The 15,931-nt window shown below is 43.9% G+C and overlaps 1 protein-coding gene across 3 annotated transcripts; it reads left to right on the forward strand.

Moving 5' to 3' along the window:
* Positions 1-2,866: 2,866 nt before the first annotated feature.
* Positions 2,867-14,578, forward strand: PARL (presenilin associated rhomboid like). Of its 3 annotated transcripts, none has more exons than XM_065747945.1 (9): positions 2,867-2,929; positions 3,249-3,389; positions 5,173-5,221; positions 7,425-7,520; positions 8,749-8,898; positions 9,339-9,409; positions 10,563-10,664; positions 12,155-12,252; positions 14,275-14,578. In XM_065747945.1, exons 4-9 carry the CDS (start codon positions 7,475-7,477, stop codon positions 14,387-14,389), a joined length of 582 nt encoding a protein of 193 aa, XP_065604017.1. In that variant the 5' UTR covers positions 2,867-2,929; positions 3,249-3,389; positions 5,173-5,221; positions 7,425-7,474; the 3' UTR covers positions 14,390-14,578. The 3 variants fall into 3 exon arrangements, with proteins under 3 accessions (XP_065604017.1, XP_065604015.1, XP_065604016.1); XM_065747943.1 differs by lacking the exon at positions 2,867-2,929 and adding an exon at positions 4,669-4,783 and having other exon boundaries at positions 3,205-3,389; XM_065747944.1 differs by lacking the exons at positions 2,867-2,929; positions 3,249-3,389; positions 5,173-5,221 and adding an exon at positions 5,255-5,277.
* Positions 14,579-15,931: the final 1,353 nt, after the last annotated feature.

Here is a 15,931-nt window from a genome sequence, read left to right on the forward strand (position 1 = left end):
AAAAATCAAGGACCTGTGGCTAAAGCACTGCCCAACTGTTGCACAAAGGCCAAGATGTGGCTTTTTGCTACAACAGAGTCTCAGTGAAATGGACAACTCAACTAAGAAAATTAGAACAAAATCATAAGAGTTACTGCCAAAGGTGCCCAGATTAAACTGGCAATCACTAACATATAATTTGCTTTGTCAGTGCCACTGAGCTGCCCGTGCATCAACAGTCTCCAAGGCAATAAAGAAAAATGTTATTACAATTTTCATAATGACTTTTTTACTTTACTCCTTTGTTGTACTTGTTATCAAAATGCTGTTTTCATTAAAAGAGGCCTGCGTTTATGATAACAGGCAAGCAATCATTGATAGCATTTGTTTTGGGATGTAGACCCCACTGCAACAGAATACAACTTTTCAGCGTGAATTTAAAAAAAATGAATTCAAGTCTCCTCCCATAATCATTCCTTTTAAATGACTGCAATGCAATGGAAATCTACTTGCACAAGAAAGGCAGGATTACATTCATTCTGCCCTTAAAAGGATGTGTATTCCACTACAGAAGTTTAATCTGCCATTGGGAAGAGCATAATTTTCTCCGGAGTGACTGTGTAACTTCTTCAAAGCACACAGGACAGTCAACAGGAAATACCTGAAATAAAACATAAATTTAAATTAAGTAGTAAACTCAAGCAGACTTTGTACCACAGTTCAAGTGACTTTCTGCCTGTCAAGTTGGTTCAACCCATGCGGTCACAATTCAGTGCTGACAGTAGGAAGAAGAAACTATAAACATAAAACAGTGGGAAGCGCAGAGCTGTTAACACAAAATACTCATTAAAATACTGTAATTTAAATACTGTATGTTTCAAAGTGAGGAAGCTTAGAAGCTAGATTCTACAAAAAAGAAAAAAAAAAGAGTAACTATCCTTCAGCTGGCATTCAAATTCTATCATATTTTAGAGTTTTATAAGGACTACAGGTACCACTGCAGGAGTCCTTCCCTCGCTCTTAAAATGACAGCACAGTCCTAGCTTACCTACTGGAGTAACACAACATTTGTGGGCTCCATGCAAGTGTTCCTCAACAGTAAAGGGGGAAAAAACTCGCAGGCAATTCAGTTCAGTTCATAGAATCGTAGAATAGCTTGGGCTGGAAGGGTCCTCATTAAGTTGCAGCTCTCCTGCCACAGGCAGGCTGCCAGCCAATGGATCAAGAACTAGATCCAGTTGCCCAGGGCCCCATGCAGCCTGGCCTTAGTCACCTCCAGGCATGGGGCATCCACAGCCTCTCTGTGCAGCCTGTGCCAGCACCTCACCACCCTCTCAGTAAAGAATTCCTCCCTGACATCTAATCTAAATCTCCCCTCCTTTGGTTTAAAACCATTTAAAACCACTCCCTCTTGTTATATGACTATCTACCCATGTAAAACGTTGCTTCCCTCATGTGTATAAGCTCCCTTTAAGTACAAGAAGGCTGCAATGAGGCCTCCCTGCAGCCTTCTCTCTTGCAGGCTGAACAAGCCCAGCTCTCTCAGCTTGTCTTCATAGGAGAGGTGCTCCAGCCCTTGGATCATCTTTGTTGTCCTCCTCTGGACCCTCTCACACAGCTCCACATCTTTCCTGATTTGGGGTCCCAGACCTGGTGATGCCAGGAAATCCGACACAGCAACTTGACACAACAATGCAATATGTCAAGCAGGCATTCCCTTTATCACAGCACTGGGTGCATGGGGGATCTCTCCACCAAACATGCACACCAAAGAGAGAAACGAATACATATTTAAAGGTATAGCACGTGCATATTCATCACATTCCAAACTCTGGTTATCGAGGGAATTAAACCTAAGGGTCAATTTTGCTGTAAATTTTCAAACCTTGAAGGGGGAGAGCTCCTCATTATTCCTGAAGAGAGACATCTGTTTGGTTATCTTGTTGGGACAACAGGATGTCCATCCTGCTTTCTTATCGACAAGCTTATTAGTTCGATTTATGCCCATCCAACACATCTGGCCCAACAGATAAATCAAGAGGGAGCAGCACCTTTGTAGTTGTGTTTACTGTAGAGAAGCTGTTCTCATGATTCACTGGACTCAGTACTGAAGGTGGGGCCTGAAAGGTCAGAGAAGAGGGAACAATGCCACCCATCTTCTTCTGAAGGAGCCCAGGGTACCTTCTGAGCTGCAGCAGCACACTGCTGCCTTGTGTTCAGTTTTTCATCCACCGGGACCCTGGTGCTCTCTCCAGGAGCCCTTCTCCCAGCTCGTATACATATCTGAGATGACCTCAACCCACGTGCAAAGCCTGGCACTTTGCATTGCTGAGCCACCCGACTGACAAAGAAATGGAGAGCGGGATGGCAGGTAACCCCTGACAGCATGGTGCATGGCAGACTTTTGTGTTCCAGACCTTCTCAGACAAACATGAACAGAAAACCTGTGCTCCTGGAAGGCAAAGCGTGTGGCATGGGTACCTGAGGCAGCAGGGGCTGGGGGATGGGGCCGTGGGTCATACGCTGCCATGTGAACATGGGGCAGGGTAACAGAGAGACACGTGTGACAGCCACGTGAACAACAAAACACTCCTGATGAGGTCTTTGGGGAAGGAAAAAAAAATGTAATAAAATAATCTCAATTGCAAAGTGAAAACAAACTTTAAAAAACAACACTTTTTTGATTTTGTCACATAGAAAAACAGAGCGCTGGCTTCACGTGCACGGATCGCAACCCCCGGGCACACCGCTAGCTGAAGGGCCGCCACACCCATCATGGCGGCCGGGTGGGCCCCCCCGCCCCGAGCCGACCTTCCCGACATGGCGGCGAGGCGGGCCCGGCGCCACGCCCCCAAGATGGCGGCGGCCGCCCCGGAAGCGCTCGGCGCGGCGTGGCGCCCAACATGGCGTGGCGGTGCTGGGCCCGCGCCTGGGACCCGCGGGCGCGGAGGTGCGGCCAGGCGGGCTGGGCGGCGGCCGTTCGGCTCGGCGACGGCACGCTCTCTCCCCGCAGGCTGACGGTGCTGCTGGAGCAGCGGCAGGGCTTCCGGCGGGTGCGGCCGCGGAGCGAGGAGCCCCAGGCCCCCGCCGGCAGCGCCGAGGCGCGGCCCGCGCCGCCGCCCCGCCGCAGCCTGTGCCCGCCGCCCCCGGCCCGCGGGAGCCGCCCCTCGCCGCGCCGCCTGGTGAAGCCGCTGCTCTTCGCGGTGGGGGTGAGTGGCGGCCGGGGGAGGGCCCGGGCTCGGAGCCCCTTGCGCTGACTGCTGGCACAGTTCACAGGCGCGGCCTTCGGCACGGCGGCCATCTGGCAGTACGAGGCGCTCAAGTCCCGGGTCCAGAGCTACTTCGAGGAGGCGCGGGCCGACTGGCTGGATAAGATTCGGCCGCAGAAGAGGGGCAACTTCAGGAAGCAGGTGCGAGGCCGCGGCCCGAGGCTACAGCGGGGCTCTGCTGCGGCGCTGCGCAGTGCTGGGCCCCCGTTCCCGCAGCCATCCCGCATCTTCCCTCGCACTCCTCTGGCCCTGTCAGTTCTCAGCAAGTTGCAGTAGAGGTGCTTTGTTCCAAGCGAAGCAGGTAGAGTTATCTCAAGAAAAGTCACAGCACAACCACACAAGTGATGCAGTCAGCACTCTGAAGCGAAGGGAGAAGAGCTCCGCAGTAGTAGCTTATAAATATCTAATGAAAGTATATTCTGCTTCTTCAGCACTGAAGAAAGTGTAACGGTTGCCATTCCTATATATTCTCAGGTGTCAGGTGTGAGCTCTGAAAGCTCGCGTTCTGAACCTTAAGCGTAAATAGTTCAATCTTTTGGCTTCTGAGTTACATTTATATTTTTAATGCTACTCTACAAATACAAGGGTTTAGGAGGCATTTGTAAGGAAAGCTTACGCTTCCACCCACATAAATTGCTTTGGAATTGGGCAATAAACAGCAACATAAGTAGTGCGAAACTCATGCAGCTAGTTGGCATCCTAAAAGTTACCAGCCCTTTCATTTTCAGTTAGATGCATTTAAAAGTAAGGTAATGCTAGTATGTGCCGAGGTCCCTGCTGTGTCTGGTGGCAGCCCAGGCCTGCTCACTCATTCTCCTTTCCCTTGGAGGCAGGGCTGTGTGTGTGCTGGAGCAGTGCGGGGTTCTGGATGGCATTTGGGAGAGCCTGTTTTGTCACGTGTGTGTTGTGGTGTGCACCCCTTTGTGTTATACTTCTGTTTTCCTTCAAAATCTGGGGAGGCAGACTTGCTGATTTAGCTCTCTAGAAGTACAACAAAACTACCTGTTCCTAGGTTTGAATTCCCAAGCCCTGTCCTCAGTAGGTAAGTTCTACTTTCAGAAATTTGGGTTCTCCCAGTAGATTCCAATGGCATTCTGCTTCTAGTATTGTAACAAAGTGATGTTAGTCTAGTGTCTTTGTACTGGAGGAGTTGTTAGCATATACCGTTATCATTTGTGTCCTGGGCCAGAGCAGTAAACATGAAACATGATGTTGTTACTTTGGAATCAGGTAGAAAATAGTTGGATAGCATCATTGCACCTGCAGCCTATAACTGATTTTTCTGACTTTGTACTCGTTAATATGGTTGGAAAGTCATTGAACTATCAATTAAATGTTTGTCCAGAGTCATTCTGAAAGTTCAAAAAGGAGATGGAAAATTTGCGTGTGGGCTGACTGCACTCAAAATAAACTTTTTCAGGGGTTTTAAACTTGAAGGAGGGCTGGGTGAGCTGGACGCAAGGGGGAATGGTATCCACATCTTGTGAGCCACCTCTGCAAAAGTGACCCTGGCACAAAAGTGGAATCTCTGAAAGGTGGGTGGTGTGTTGTTAGCACTAGGGGGAGGCTTAGGGCAGGATTCATGCTAACTTTAGCTCATCTGCTAAAGCAAGCATTACGGGCTAGATCCTTCTTCAGCACGAGCAGATGGAGTTGTGCAAAGTGATATTACTCCCTTCCTTTTTAAATAAATTCTTGATCTACCTGTAGATTTATGTCAGAAAGGAAAGTAGATAACTGTACTTAAGTAAGGAAATGCCAACTTAAATAGCAAAACCAGTGAGAAGTACAAAAGTCTGCAGCTGATTTTCTAGACAACTTCCAAACACATGCCTCCATTCATAAAAAGGTAGAACCTTCTGTGACTGTTTTTGAAATTGCAAATACTCTGCAGTGGCACTGATAAATACTAATTCTGTTTCAGGTTAACAGCTGGTGGAATAGCCTTACTGAAGGTCAGCGGACTGTGACAGGTTTGTGTTAGCTTACAAGTATTAGACATTGACAGGAAGAGAAATATGGCAAACAGGTACAGTATGTTGAAACAGCTGGCTTTCTTACTGCATTTAGGTTGTTAGGCACCAACCACGTGTGAACTTATGGTTGCACACACACTATTTCTGCTATGCTTCATTCTCACAATGTATTTTTATGTGCATAAAGGAAATTCCAGTGCATCTGTGTGAGCGACTGTGAAGGATTAGCTTGAATCCTCCCCCTGCTACGTTTCTTTGAGGAACTGTGAGAAACAGGAAGTACTTTTAGAAGGAATATGAGATAATTCAGTGCTTTTTTCTTTCTTCATGCAATTCTGTAAGCATTATATTGAAATATTAGGTAGACATGAAATGCCCTTGAACGGGGGGACTTGGAATGGGTCCAGAGGAGGGCCACGAAAATGATCAGAGGGCTGGAGCACCTCTCCTATGAAGAAAGCCTGAGTGAGCTGGTCTTGTTTAGCCTGGAGAAGGCTCTGGGAAGACCTCAGTGTGGCCTTCCAGTACTTGGAGGGAGCATATAAACAGGAGGGGGAATGACTGTTTACACAGGTTGATAGTGAGAGGGCAAGGGGGAATGGTTTTAAACTAACGGGAGATTGAGGTTGGATGTTAGGAAGAAGTTTTTCACACAGAGGGCAGCGACACATTGGAACAGGTAGCCCAGAGAAGTCGTGGATGCCCCATCCCCAGAGGCATTCAAGGCAAAGCTGGATGTGGCTCTGGGCAGCCTGCTGTAGTGGTGTGCCACCCTGCCCATCGTAGGGTGGTTGAAGCTAGATGGTTTTTGAGGTCCCCTTCAACCCAGGCCACTCTATGATTCTGTGACCCTAAGAAGTTCACTAGAGTTACATAGCCTCTAAAGTAACATAACTGTTTGCCACCACAGGGAGGAATACTGTGTATTTGTTTTATTATTTCACCAATAGATGGATGTGATAATTCTGATAGTTTTTTGCTATTTTACAGATTTAGTGTTGCAAACAAGAAGCAGCTGTGTAGTGTTCCTCCCTTTGTGTGGTTTTGATTGGTTAGCTTAACATTACCTGACATCCCCAAGGCAGAGGTAATGTGTGGGGAGAAATTGATGAGAATTTGATGTAAGATAGATGAGCCATATCCAGTATTAGATATCCTACAGTATGTATTAGCAGGCTGCTAGAAATAGCTTTTAAGTAACACTGTGCTGTGTCATTTACTTATCTACACTTTACAGTGCTTTGAATTACTCTTTAGTAAGCATGCCAGGTGATGATTCAGATGTAAGTATGGTATTGTGTCTGGGGAGTGAAGACTCATGTTCTGGAGTCTCTAGAGCATCTCTCAACATTTAGTTCATCGAACAAGCTGTCTTGAGTTCTAGACTCTGAGCCATTTGGGTTTGATTTTTGTAACAAGATAGTTACAAAAATACTGTTCTGAAATTGTTGATAGTTCTGTAACATCTCAGTGCAGCATGCAAGGGAAATATTTCCTCTAGTAGAAAAGCCTGAGTGTTTCAGTAGTAATAGAGAAGGCATTCTAAACAAGAAACAATACATTCACTATTGTTTCTAATTATTCACGTTCTTAACTAAGATCTCAGTAAACATCTGTGAAGTAAAAAGCTGCACATTTGCTATCTCACAAAGGGGACTGTACCTTAGCAGCACCAAATCAACTTCTTATACTCAGTGCCTAACCAGTATCATTACAATTCCCTCAAAATCAAAGTTATCTACAAATTGGAAAGAGTGTGTGCTGTGTATTGATGTGGCTTCCTCAGCCTTCTCTCCGTGCACAGCTGAATGTGTCTGCAGCCCGTTGGTGGTGCTTGGGAAGAAGGAGCTAGAGAGGCAGGAAACAGCTGGTTCTTCCTTCCTTGTTTCTACAGCACAACAGAAGTTTGAAACCAGAGCCTGAATGTCTTCAGTACCAATTTTCTGCATTGTTGCATTTGTTAAACTGTGTTAAAATACGTCAGCTGAAGTTGTATGTTATAAGATTTGTAAGTAGAGCTTTCTGTATTTCTCATTGCTTTTTCTGAACTCCAAAAAGTAAGCATTAGATACATCATTTCATGGAATAGTGAAGGGAGAAGTGTGATTATTATAAGCATGTTTTTGATTGTGTATTTACAGTAAGTATTACAGCATGTTATATTCATAACCTGTTTCTATACTGTTCTTATTCTTACTAGGTATTATAGCTGCAAATGTCTTCATCTTCTGTTTATGGAGGCTGCCTGGCATGCGACGGATAATGTTTACATATTTCACCTCAGATCCATCCTCCAGTAAGTAAACACTAATTTGAGAGACTTTTCTGTACTGGTTTGTAATGGGGCCTTTGGACATACTGAAAGCGTGTGATGTCACCGTGCTCGTCAGTGATGGAGCTGCAAGTAAGCTCAGTCATGCCCAAACATATCGTGTTATCTAGACAGATCTGATTTTTTTTTTTAAGTCAAAAATAAACCACACCATTGGTGCTTTTCTAAGCATTGTAGTGTCAGAGCAGTTGTCTGATGTGTGGCCTTTTCCTGCATCCAGTGGGATGAATTTCCTGCCTTTCTGAAGGTGAAGAGGCACTTAGATTAGGGATCCCAGTCCCTGCTGCTTCTCTGTACAGAATGCTGACTGTCCCATTATTCGTGCAGACATTAATCTGTATGTTGTGTACAGTCTCCTTGTTTCAAAGCTGGGCTTTGGATCACAAAAAACAACCACATAAACTAAACCAACACCCTCAGCTTGCATTTTGTGTGAAGCATTTTGAAGATGTTAACTTAGGAAAAGAAGTTACTAGTATTAAATAACAGAACAGTTACTTTCTTTTCCACTGTTGAGAAAAGTTATTGAAAGGATGAAACAAATATGCATTGGGAACGTAGTTTCTGCTGTCCTCTTTATTTTTACTGAGATGGAAACTCAGTGAATTCCCTGCCTGTTCTCCAGAGCCAAAGACAGCTTTTATCCACATCCGTCACTCCAAACACTCCTTTTGAAACGGTGTTGATCTTTAAACTTGCTGTTTGGCCATTTTATGTTTTCAAGGCTACTGTTGCAGTGAGGAGAGCTAGTACTTGAATATGTAAAAAATGAAAATATGTAAAAATATGTAAAAAATATGTAAAAACAGGAATAAGTTTTCTTAACAAAGTAAGTTTATATAGGTGTTCATCTTAAGATACTACTAATATTCTTTCACCATGCATGTGTAAATCTTTCCAAAGCACACAAAGTGTTTTAAGATTGAGGTTTTAAGTGAAATGTTCCCTAGTAGATACCTAAAGTAGCTGTTGGTACAGCTTGTGTATCTTGGGTGCATGTTCTTCTTTTCAGAGGGTATTGGAGTTTGAAACTTGATACATTTCTGGGTTTGTTATATGGTTTGTGTTTGAGGATTCAAAATACAATTAACCTGTAGTATCTCTTGATAAATTCTTAGTCTGTATGACATGCATGCTGACACAAATAAGAGCACTAACTTTGTTTATCAATAATTGTTTTTCTCTTTTGTAGAAGCCCTGTGTTCTCCCATGCTGCTGTCAACGTTTAGTCACTTCTCTCTTTTCCACATGGCAGCAAATATGTATGTTTTATGGAGCTTTTCCAGCAGTGTTGTCTCTCTTCTGGGATGTGAACAGTTCATTGCAGTGTATCTTTCTGCTGGTAATGTGAAATGCATGCATTTGCAACATTTGGATAGCACGTAATAATAATAAATACATATTTGTGCAAGTAAAGTGTGTGTGGTTAGTAAGTGTACAGTGACAGATGGCAACTGTGCAGTCCCACACATTGCTCTATACCAACAGCAGTGATTGCTTGCTGTCACACACAAGTCTGATGACTTTAAGGTCTTGGGCTTCAGAATACTATGAGAATAAAAGTTTCTCTTCTTTCGGTCGTGCTTGGTTATCAAACCTAAATAGCTCTTAGTGTAGACTCATGGGATCTACCTGGGAAAAGGTGATGGTTTGTTCAAGTTCAAAAACAAAACCAAAAACCCTACACCACCTTCTTTAGTAAAATTTAGAGAGCATTGTTGAGCATTCTGATTTTTGTCTGCCTTGGTGACTTTGTTTCTAATGGTCATTTTTTATATTTAGGGGTTATCTCCACTTTTGTCAGTTATGTTGCTAAAATGGCTACTGGAAAGTTTGAACCATCCCTTGGAGCTGTGAGTATCTCAGAACGTGAGACCTTGTGTAATCTCTGAAGCTATGTACCCTGTTGTATTCTTTAATCTGCTGAAAAATATATATTTGGGATGATGGAAACTAACTAGAAAGGGTTACCAAAGCCCAAGTAACCAGGTAAGAACTTGGGTATTCTTCAGATATTTAAACTCTCTTGCAGTAGCAGCCCAGAACTAACACTAATCATAGTGGATTGTAAATGAGTGCCTGACAGCAGGATCTTTTGTCACTGAGCAGATAGTTCAGTTCTGTAACTTGTAAGTGTACACAGTTGTGTGTCACGATCTTCTCTGATCGAAAAACAATATTTTGAAAGTGATCATGTACTCAGAATTGGAATGTGCTGCTAGATGAACCTCTAGGGAGTGCCGTGCAGAAAGAGCAGTGCTCCAGGCAGAAGTCTCACTGTTTGAAAGGTGTGGGGTGGGCTGAGAAGGTGGCATGGTGTCTGTTCTTTACAAGTATTTTCAGTAGTATCGTGTTTCAGAACACTTAACTGACTGTAATGTTGAAATGAGTGTTGTCCTTTGCTGAGTTTTACGGACTTCTCCACTTATTTTCCTGAATTTTGAACAGCTTGAAGTCTGGTTCTTGCTTTCAATGGGAATGAATAATTTCATAAGCGGTTTCTAAGTTAGAATTTTTGTTAGGGCTATCTGTTTATTTTCCCTTTATCTTGTGAATAAATTATATCTGGGGCAATTTCTATTAGGCTTATTAGTGTGAGCTGACTGAAATTACCACATGTTGCATCAGTTTCTGGTATTCACAGCTTTAGTATTGAACATGGATACAAAAGCCTGCAGTCAGTTTAGTACAGACCAGGGATTTGTTTCGTTGACAAATGATTTCTTGTTCTCGTCCCTCTGTTACTTTCCTTGCTTTGTTTTCCTTTGCCTAAGATGTCTGTGTCTGATTCATGTGTGTTTACAGATTCCTAGAGTTTCCTGATAAAAGCACATTAACGTTTAGTTATCTTAAACAGTCTTATTTTCATTTTCACATTTTCTGTGATACTTTGTGGCCTAGCATTTGGAAAACTAGAGCCAAAAGGAAAAAGGTTGAGATGCAGAATTACTTTTTCCCTGCATGTAACATCTCAGCTTACTCACATATATTTTAATGTATTTACAGTCGGGAGCTATAATGACTGTCCTTGCAGCTGTCTGTACAAAGATGCCAGAAGCAAAACTAGCCATCATATTTCTTCCCATGTTCACGTTTACAGCAGGAAACGTAAGTACCTTTGAACCTCAAAGAAAGACTCTATTTCTGGAGAAAAACTGATCAAAACTGGGAAGGCAGAGTTTCACTTTGAGGGAAATAACACCATAGTCCTAGAGGAACACCTGCCTTCTTGTTTGGGCACTTGCTGTTGAAACTTAAAATAGCACTTTGGGGATTAGAAATAAGCCACTGGGACCTTCCTTCATGTGTACAAGTGACTGATTGATTAAATGCTTTTAGACACAGCCAATGCACCATTTCAGAAAAGCTCCTTGTGTATCTTTGACTTGCTTGAATCATAGAATCGTGGAATTGAGTTGGAAGGGACCTTTTAGAGGCCATCTGGTCCAACTGCCCTGCAGCGAACAGGGAGAACAAGTTAATCATCTCTGGTCTACTACTTTCAGTTGTTTTCTTATGTTAAGCTTTGTCATATCAAGGTGGTGTGATTTTAAAATTTTGTTGAAATCCTTCAGCTGTGTTTTTGTTGGTAAATGTGTTTATTGTTATGGTTTTTTTTGGGGGGGGTGGGTGTGGGTTTTTTTGCAAACTAACCTTTAATTCCATCTTTCTTGGAGAAGATCACCAGGGTAGAAATGCTGACAGAGCCACAGACAGCATGACCATGAGGAAGTACACATTACAGCAGTAAAACAAGAACAGCACAAGCTATTGTGGTGTGAACTGCAGGGTATTTTCTGATACAGCCTTTACTAAGAACTTCTACCATTTAATTTCTAAACTTTAAGTGCTCTTGTGGCCTAACTCATGTATATTGTGATGGGCTTTCAAAATAACAAAGCTGATACAGCAGCATAGCTACTATTCTCATCACGTGTTCAAGAGAAGAAATTCTACTCAAAGAACACATTGTCCTAACATTCATTCCCTTGCTCTTGGTCTGGGGATGAGCTGTTTGGTAAAGTGCTGCATTATTACGACTGTGATACCTTGTGTTTCCTGAGGCTGGCTTCTGTAGCTCGTGCTGCTTCTCACTGTGGAACTGTTCCCTGTCATCCTGATCTTTGCCTTCCAACAGACATGGCTCTTAGGAAAGTGTGGAGGAGGGAGGACAGGACATGTCCTTCCATCCAGTAGAGAGTTGTGTCAACACACGAAGCTCTGCCAGCTTGCACTGCTGTTCCATACTGTGTAGTGTCTTTCTTAGAGTGTACTTTCCTCTTTTTTTCTTCTTACATAAGTTGGGAAAATGTCTGTAGTTTTAGCAGTAAAATTTAGAACAAATTGATTATTTGGGAAGACTTATGTTCTTCCTAAGCATTATTCCATATTCCCATAACTGTTTTAAAAACCATGGTACAGCTAGCAGCTTGCATCCGTTCTTGAAACACAGCTTTACAGTGATTGCTTTGATAGAAGGGTTCTGGGATGCCTTTTAATCCAGGTCTTTACTCTGTGCTAGAATATGAAGCTTTGCTATCAGTGGTCATTATGTACTATGTCTGATCCTGTCTGTTGCATGTTCTCTTCCTTTCTAGGCTTTAAAAGCAATAATTGCATTTGACACTGCAGGGCTCGCTCTGGGCTGGAGATTTTTTGACCATGCTGCACATCTAGGGGGAGCTCTATTCGGAATGTAAGTGTCACATTTAAATCCCTCCAATGCAGATTTTCACCCCTCCTCCACAAAACTTATCTCTGAAGTTTGGGGATTTTTCTTTCTTTATTTTTGGAAAGTTGTCTTGAACAGCACTGGAGAGGAGTCAGTGTTTTTCTTCGAATGTCCTAAATTTGTGAGGAAAAGTACTGTTATCAGATTCTGTGTGCTGAAAGGAGTTGAGCTGAGCTGTCCTCGAATGGCAGGTTGTCCTGTCACTGTAAGCTGGGCTGGCTTTCTGCTCTCCCCAGCACCTTGAAGAGTCACGGGGCAGAACAGGTTCTCACAAAACGTGGTATGGACAAATTAAAATGCTTCTGGAGTTGAACATTTCAGAAGATTCTTGTGACTTGAATGGTTATTTCTAATTACCAATTTAGAGAGAGCTGAATGAGTATGAGCTGAGGCCACTTTCTTCAAGCAGACTCTACTGCTGTTTTTCAGTGTTGCTCCTTGTATTTGTGTGTAGCCTAATTGTGAAGAACTACTAGAAGCTAGCTTGTAGCAAACAGTTCTGCATTGTTCCATGTTTGAATACATTAGTTAATGAGTTTTTCCCCTTCTCGTGCTGACTGTTGTCTTAAATTGCACACATACTGCTAAGAGTGTTTAAATGTAGGCCCAAAGCCTACCTGATGTCCAAGTAGACCAGGTAAAGAATGAGTTTATAGCTTGTTGTAGAAGCATGGCTGGAGGGCTCATTCTGCAGGTTAGCAGGGAACCTAGGGTCCTATGGAAGTTTCTAGAACATTGTTCCTTCCACTTTTTCCAAAGTCAGACAGCACAGGGATTGCTAAGTGCTCCTGCAGTGTGCCAGCCTGAAGGCTAACCTTTAATTGGAGGGCACTTAGGTTGGTCTCCAGGCTGGTTTGCCTTTGCTGCTGCTTGGCTTTGGTGTCAGCAAGTTTCACTCTGCCTGGCCTGCTTTCCTCCCCTTCTCTGGCATTGCAAATATGGACTTGCCAGTTTGTAACCACTCTGCCCTGATACGTCTGTATCAGTTTCTCATAGTAATACAGATGCATGTACTCATGGCTGTCCGACCTTTTGGCTTTGCCTGGGAGGGCTGGGTGAAGAGGAATTACCTTGGGCCCTCTATAAGTAGGACACTCCAAAAGTAAGGCCTCTTTTTTTCCATGGAAACTGCAACAGATACAAAGCACAGTAATGTTATTTGACGGAGCAGATCCTCAGCTACAAAACTCTATTTTTCATATTCCTCTCTGGTAAGGGAGGTCTTTGAAAAATCTGGGAAAGAGACATGATCAAATTTTTCTTTTGGATGGGTATCTGTTGCAACTCTATATGTTGCATTTGAAAATTTGCAGGTAATGTATATATATCAGCTGAAAATGCAGTCACACATATATACAATATACCAAAAGATTGATGCTTTTCTCGGAGTAGCAGTTGCACATAAGCTTCACAAGTGTCTTTGCTTCTCCCTTACGTGCTATTCAGTAGTTATTTTATGTGGTTCCACCTCTCCCTGTCCTCCCTTGTGTAATCACTGATACAAACCCTCATCAGTATCAGCATGAGTATCAATCAGTCCAGAGAACTCCAGTAAATCAATTCTTTATTTGTTGCAGAAAAACCTATTTGAATGGAGTGTGTTTATAGTTTGGGAATTTCCATTGTGCTTATGTACAAGGATCATACTTAGTGCTGCCAGTAAGGATTAGCACAAGTGACTTTGCTTTCCAAGTGTTACCTGGAAGTAGTTTTCTGTATCTTTTTAAATAATGTCAGTAGAGCTTGAAATTAAAGGCACAAAAGCCATTCATACTCAAGACTGTGACACATAAGGACGTTAGGAAGTTAACTTGGAGTCAAGAGAGTGAGTAGCTTAGCTAACGTTGCTGCTTTCCAGAAATGCTGGAACTTGCCTTGGTTTATCTTGGCTGCTATTGCAAGCAGTTGTTTGCCTTTAGCAATATGTCTGTTTCTCGGGTGTAGGGAGGAGCTGCAGTTAGTTCTAACTGGCATTTTCTTTCTCAGGTGGTATGTGACTTATGGCCACGAGCTCATATGGAAGAACAGAGAGCCACTGGTGAAAGCTTGGCACGAAATGAGGACAAAGAATGCGGGAAGAGGAGGAGGAAGATCTGACTGATCCCAGCACCACTGTGCAGTTGCTGTACTGAAGGCACGAGATTGGTTTGGGAGGGTATTTTGCTACTCCACATTAGAAACCTCGGCTTCTTAGAGGCCTGACATTAACTGCAGTTATAGAAATGTCTGTCACTAGAAAATGATCTCTGATGAAGGTGGAACAATAAAGTTTTTTAGCCTGTTTCTCTGAGCCAGCACCTTTTTTCTTTAAGGAGGAATGAAAAAGCTGCCTGATGAAGTGGCTGAAAGTTCTGTCAAAGAAACCTTGAAGTTTGTATGGTTCATTAATACTTGGGAAGATAAATATTTGAAAATCTGAGGGAGCTAACAGATCATCCCTATCTCTCCTGGTGCCCAGCAGGTATCACCTGCTGCTAGAGGGTGTGGGTTAGACGTGGCCTGGCAGGACTAAATGCTGAAACTCAGTGATCTTTCTTGCTGAAATATTGTCTGCTGGGTGAGATAAGCCAGCAGTCTCCCCTGGCCTGAGCCTGAAGTGTGTGAAGCAATACTGTATGGTTCGTACAGGTGTCCAAAGCCTATGTACTTTATTCATCAGCTCATTCACCTTGTCTTAATTTGTCTGCTTCCAAAGTGCTGTTAGATCTTGGGAGACTTTACTGACAAAGAATCTTTTGTCTCTTTCATAATTGTGTACAGTGGAAAAGTGACTTACAGTGTGGTTTTAGATGTTTCACCATCCTGCTTTTTCTGTTTTACTGTGTTGAAGTCTTGCTCCTGTCCTTTAATGTTTCCTGTACAAACTTAGAAATATTTGGTCCGGAATCTGCTGATAAGGAAGCTTCAGCAAAAATGGAGGAGCACAAGGTCAGTGCCACTTTAAGCAGAAGCAGCTGCCCGAGGAGAAGTGTTTGTATGGGCAGTGTTCCCCATGATACAAATGAGAGCAAAAATTGGATTTTGGGTATGCTTGCAAGGGACAAGAGCTTGCCTGGATAGGAATGGGTGGGAACTGGGTGTTCCCCAGGCTGCATCCATCCTTCCACGTGGGCTGGCCTGCAGCACACTGCATCTCCAACGGCACACCATTGCATCCTGTTCTACGTTAGAACAGTGCGTTGTGGGAAGTACGTTTCTTGCATGGATAAACGCTGCTGGGTGGGAAGTACGTTTCTTGCATGGATAAACGCTGCTGAACTACAGCAGCTGAAAGCGAGCGCCTTCTGCTCTTCCATTTCTCGTCCTGTCCTACCTCCCTCTGATGCCGAGCGCTGAACCGCCGCTCTGCTGAGCTGTGGGCTGGCACGGAGTGATGCTCACTGCCCGCAGCAGCAGATGGCACTGAGCGGGCGGGGGGGAGGGCGTGCTTCGTGCCAAGAAAGTGCCAAATCTGCACGCAGCGTGCGCTGCCATCGCTCCCATTGCCCAGCAGCGGGTCTCGTGCCGTTTTGTACCCCAGCTTTTACGCCGCGTTGTCTGCCGAGCCCACCGGTGTTCTCCGCTCCGCTGCGGGGGGAAGCGGGGCAGCGGGCTCGGGACGGCAGGGCACGGGCAGGAGGGGACAGGCCCGTGCTGCTCGGCC

The sequence above is a fragment of the Cyrtonyx montezumae genome, unplaced genomic scaffold (genome assembly GCF_038088225.1).
Source record: "Cyrtonyx montezumae isolate F1298 unplaced genomic scaffold, pur_monq_1.0 scaffold_5, whole genome shotgun sequence".
NCBI classification, from domain to species: Eukaryota; Metazoa; Chordata; class Aves; order Galliformes; family Odontophoridae; genus Cyrtonyx; species Cyrtonyx montezumae.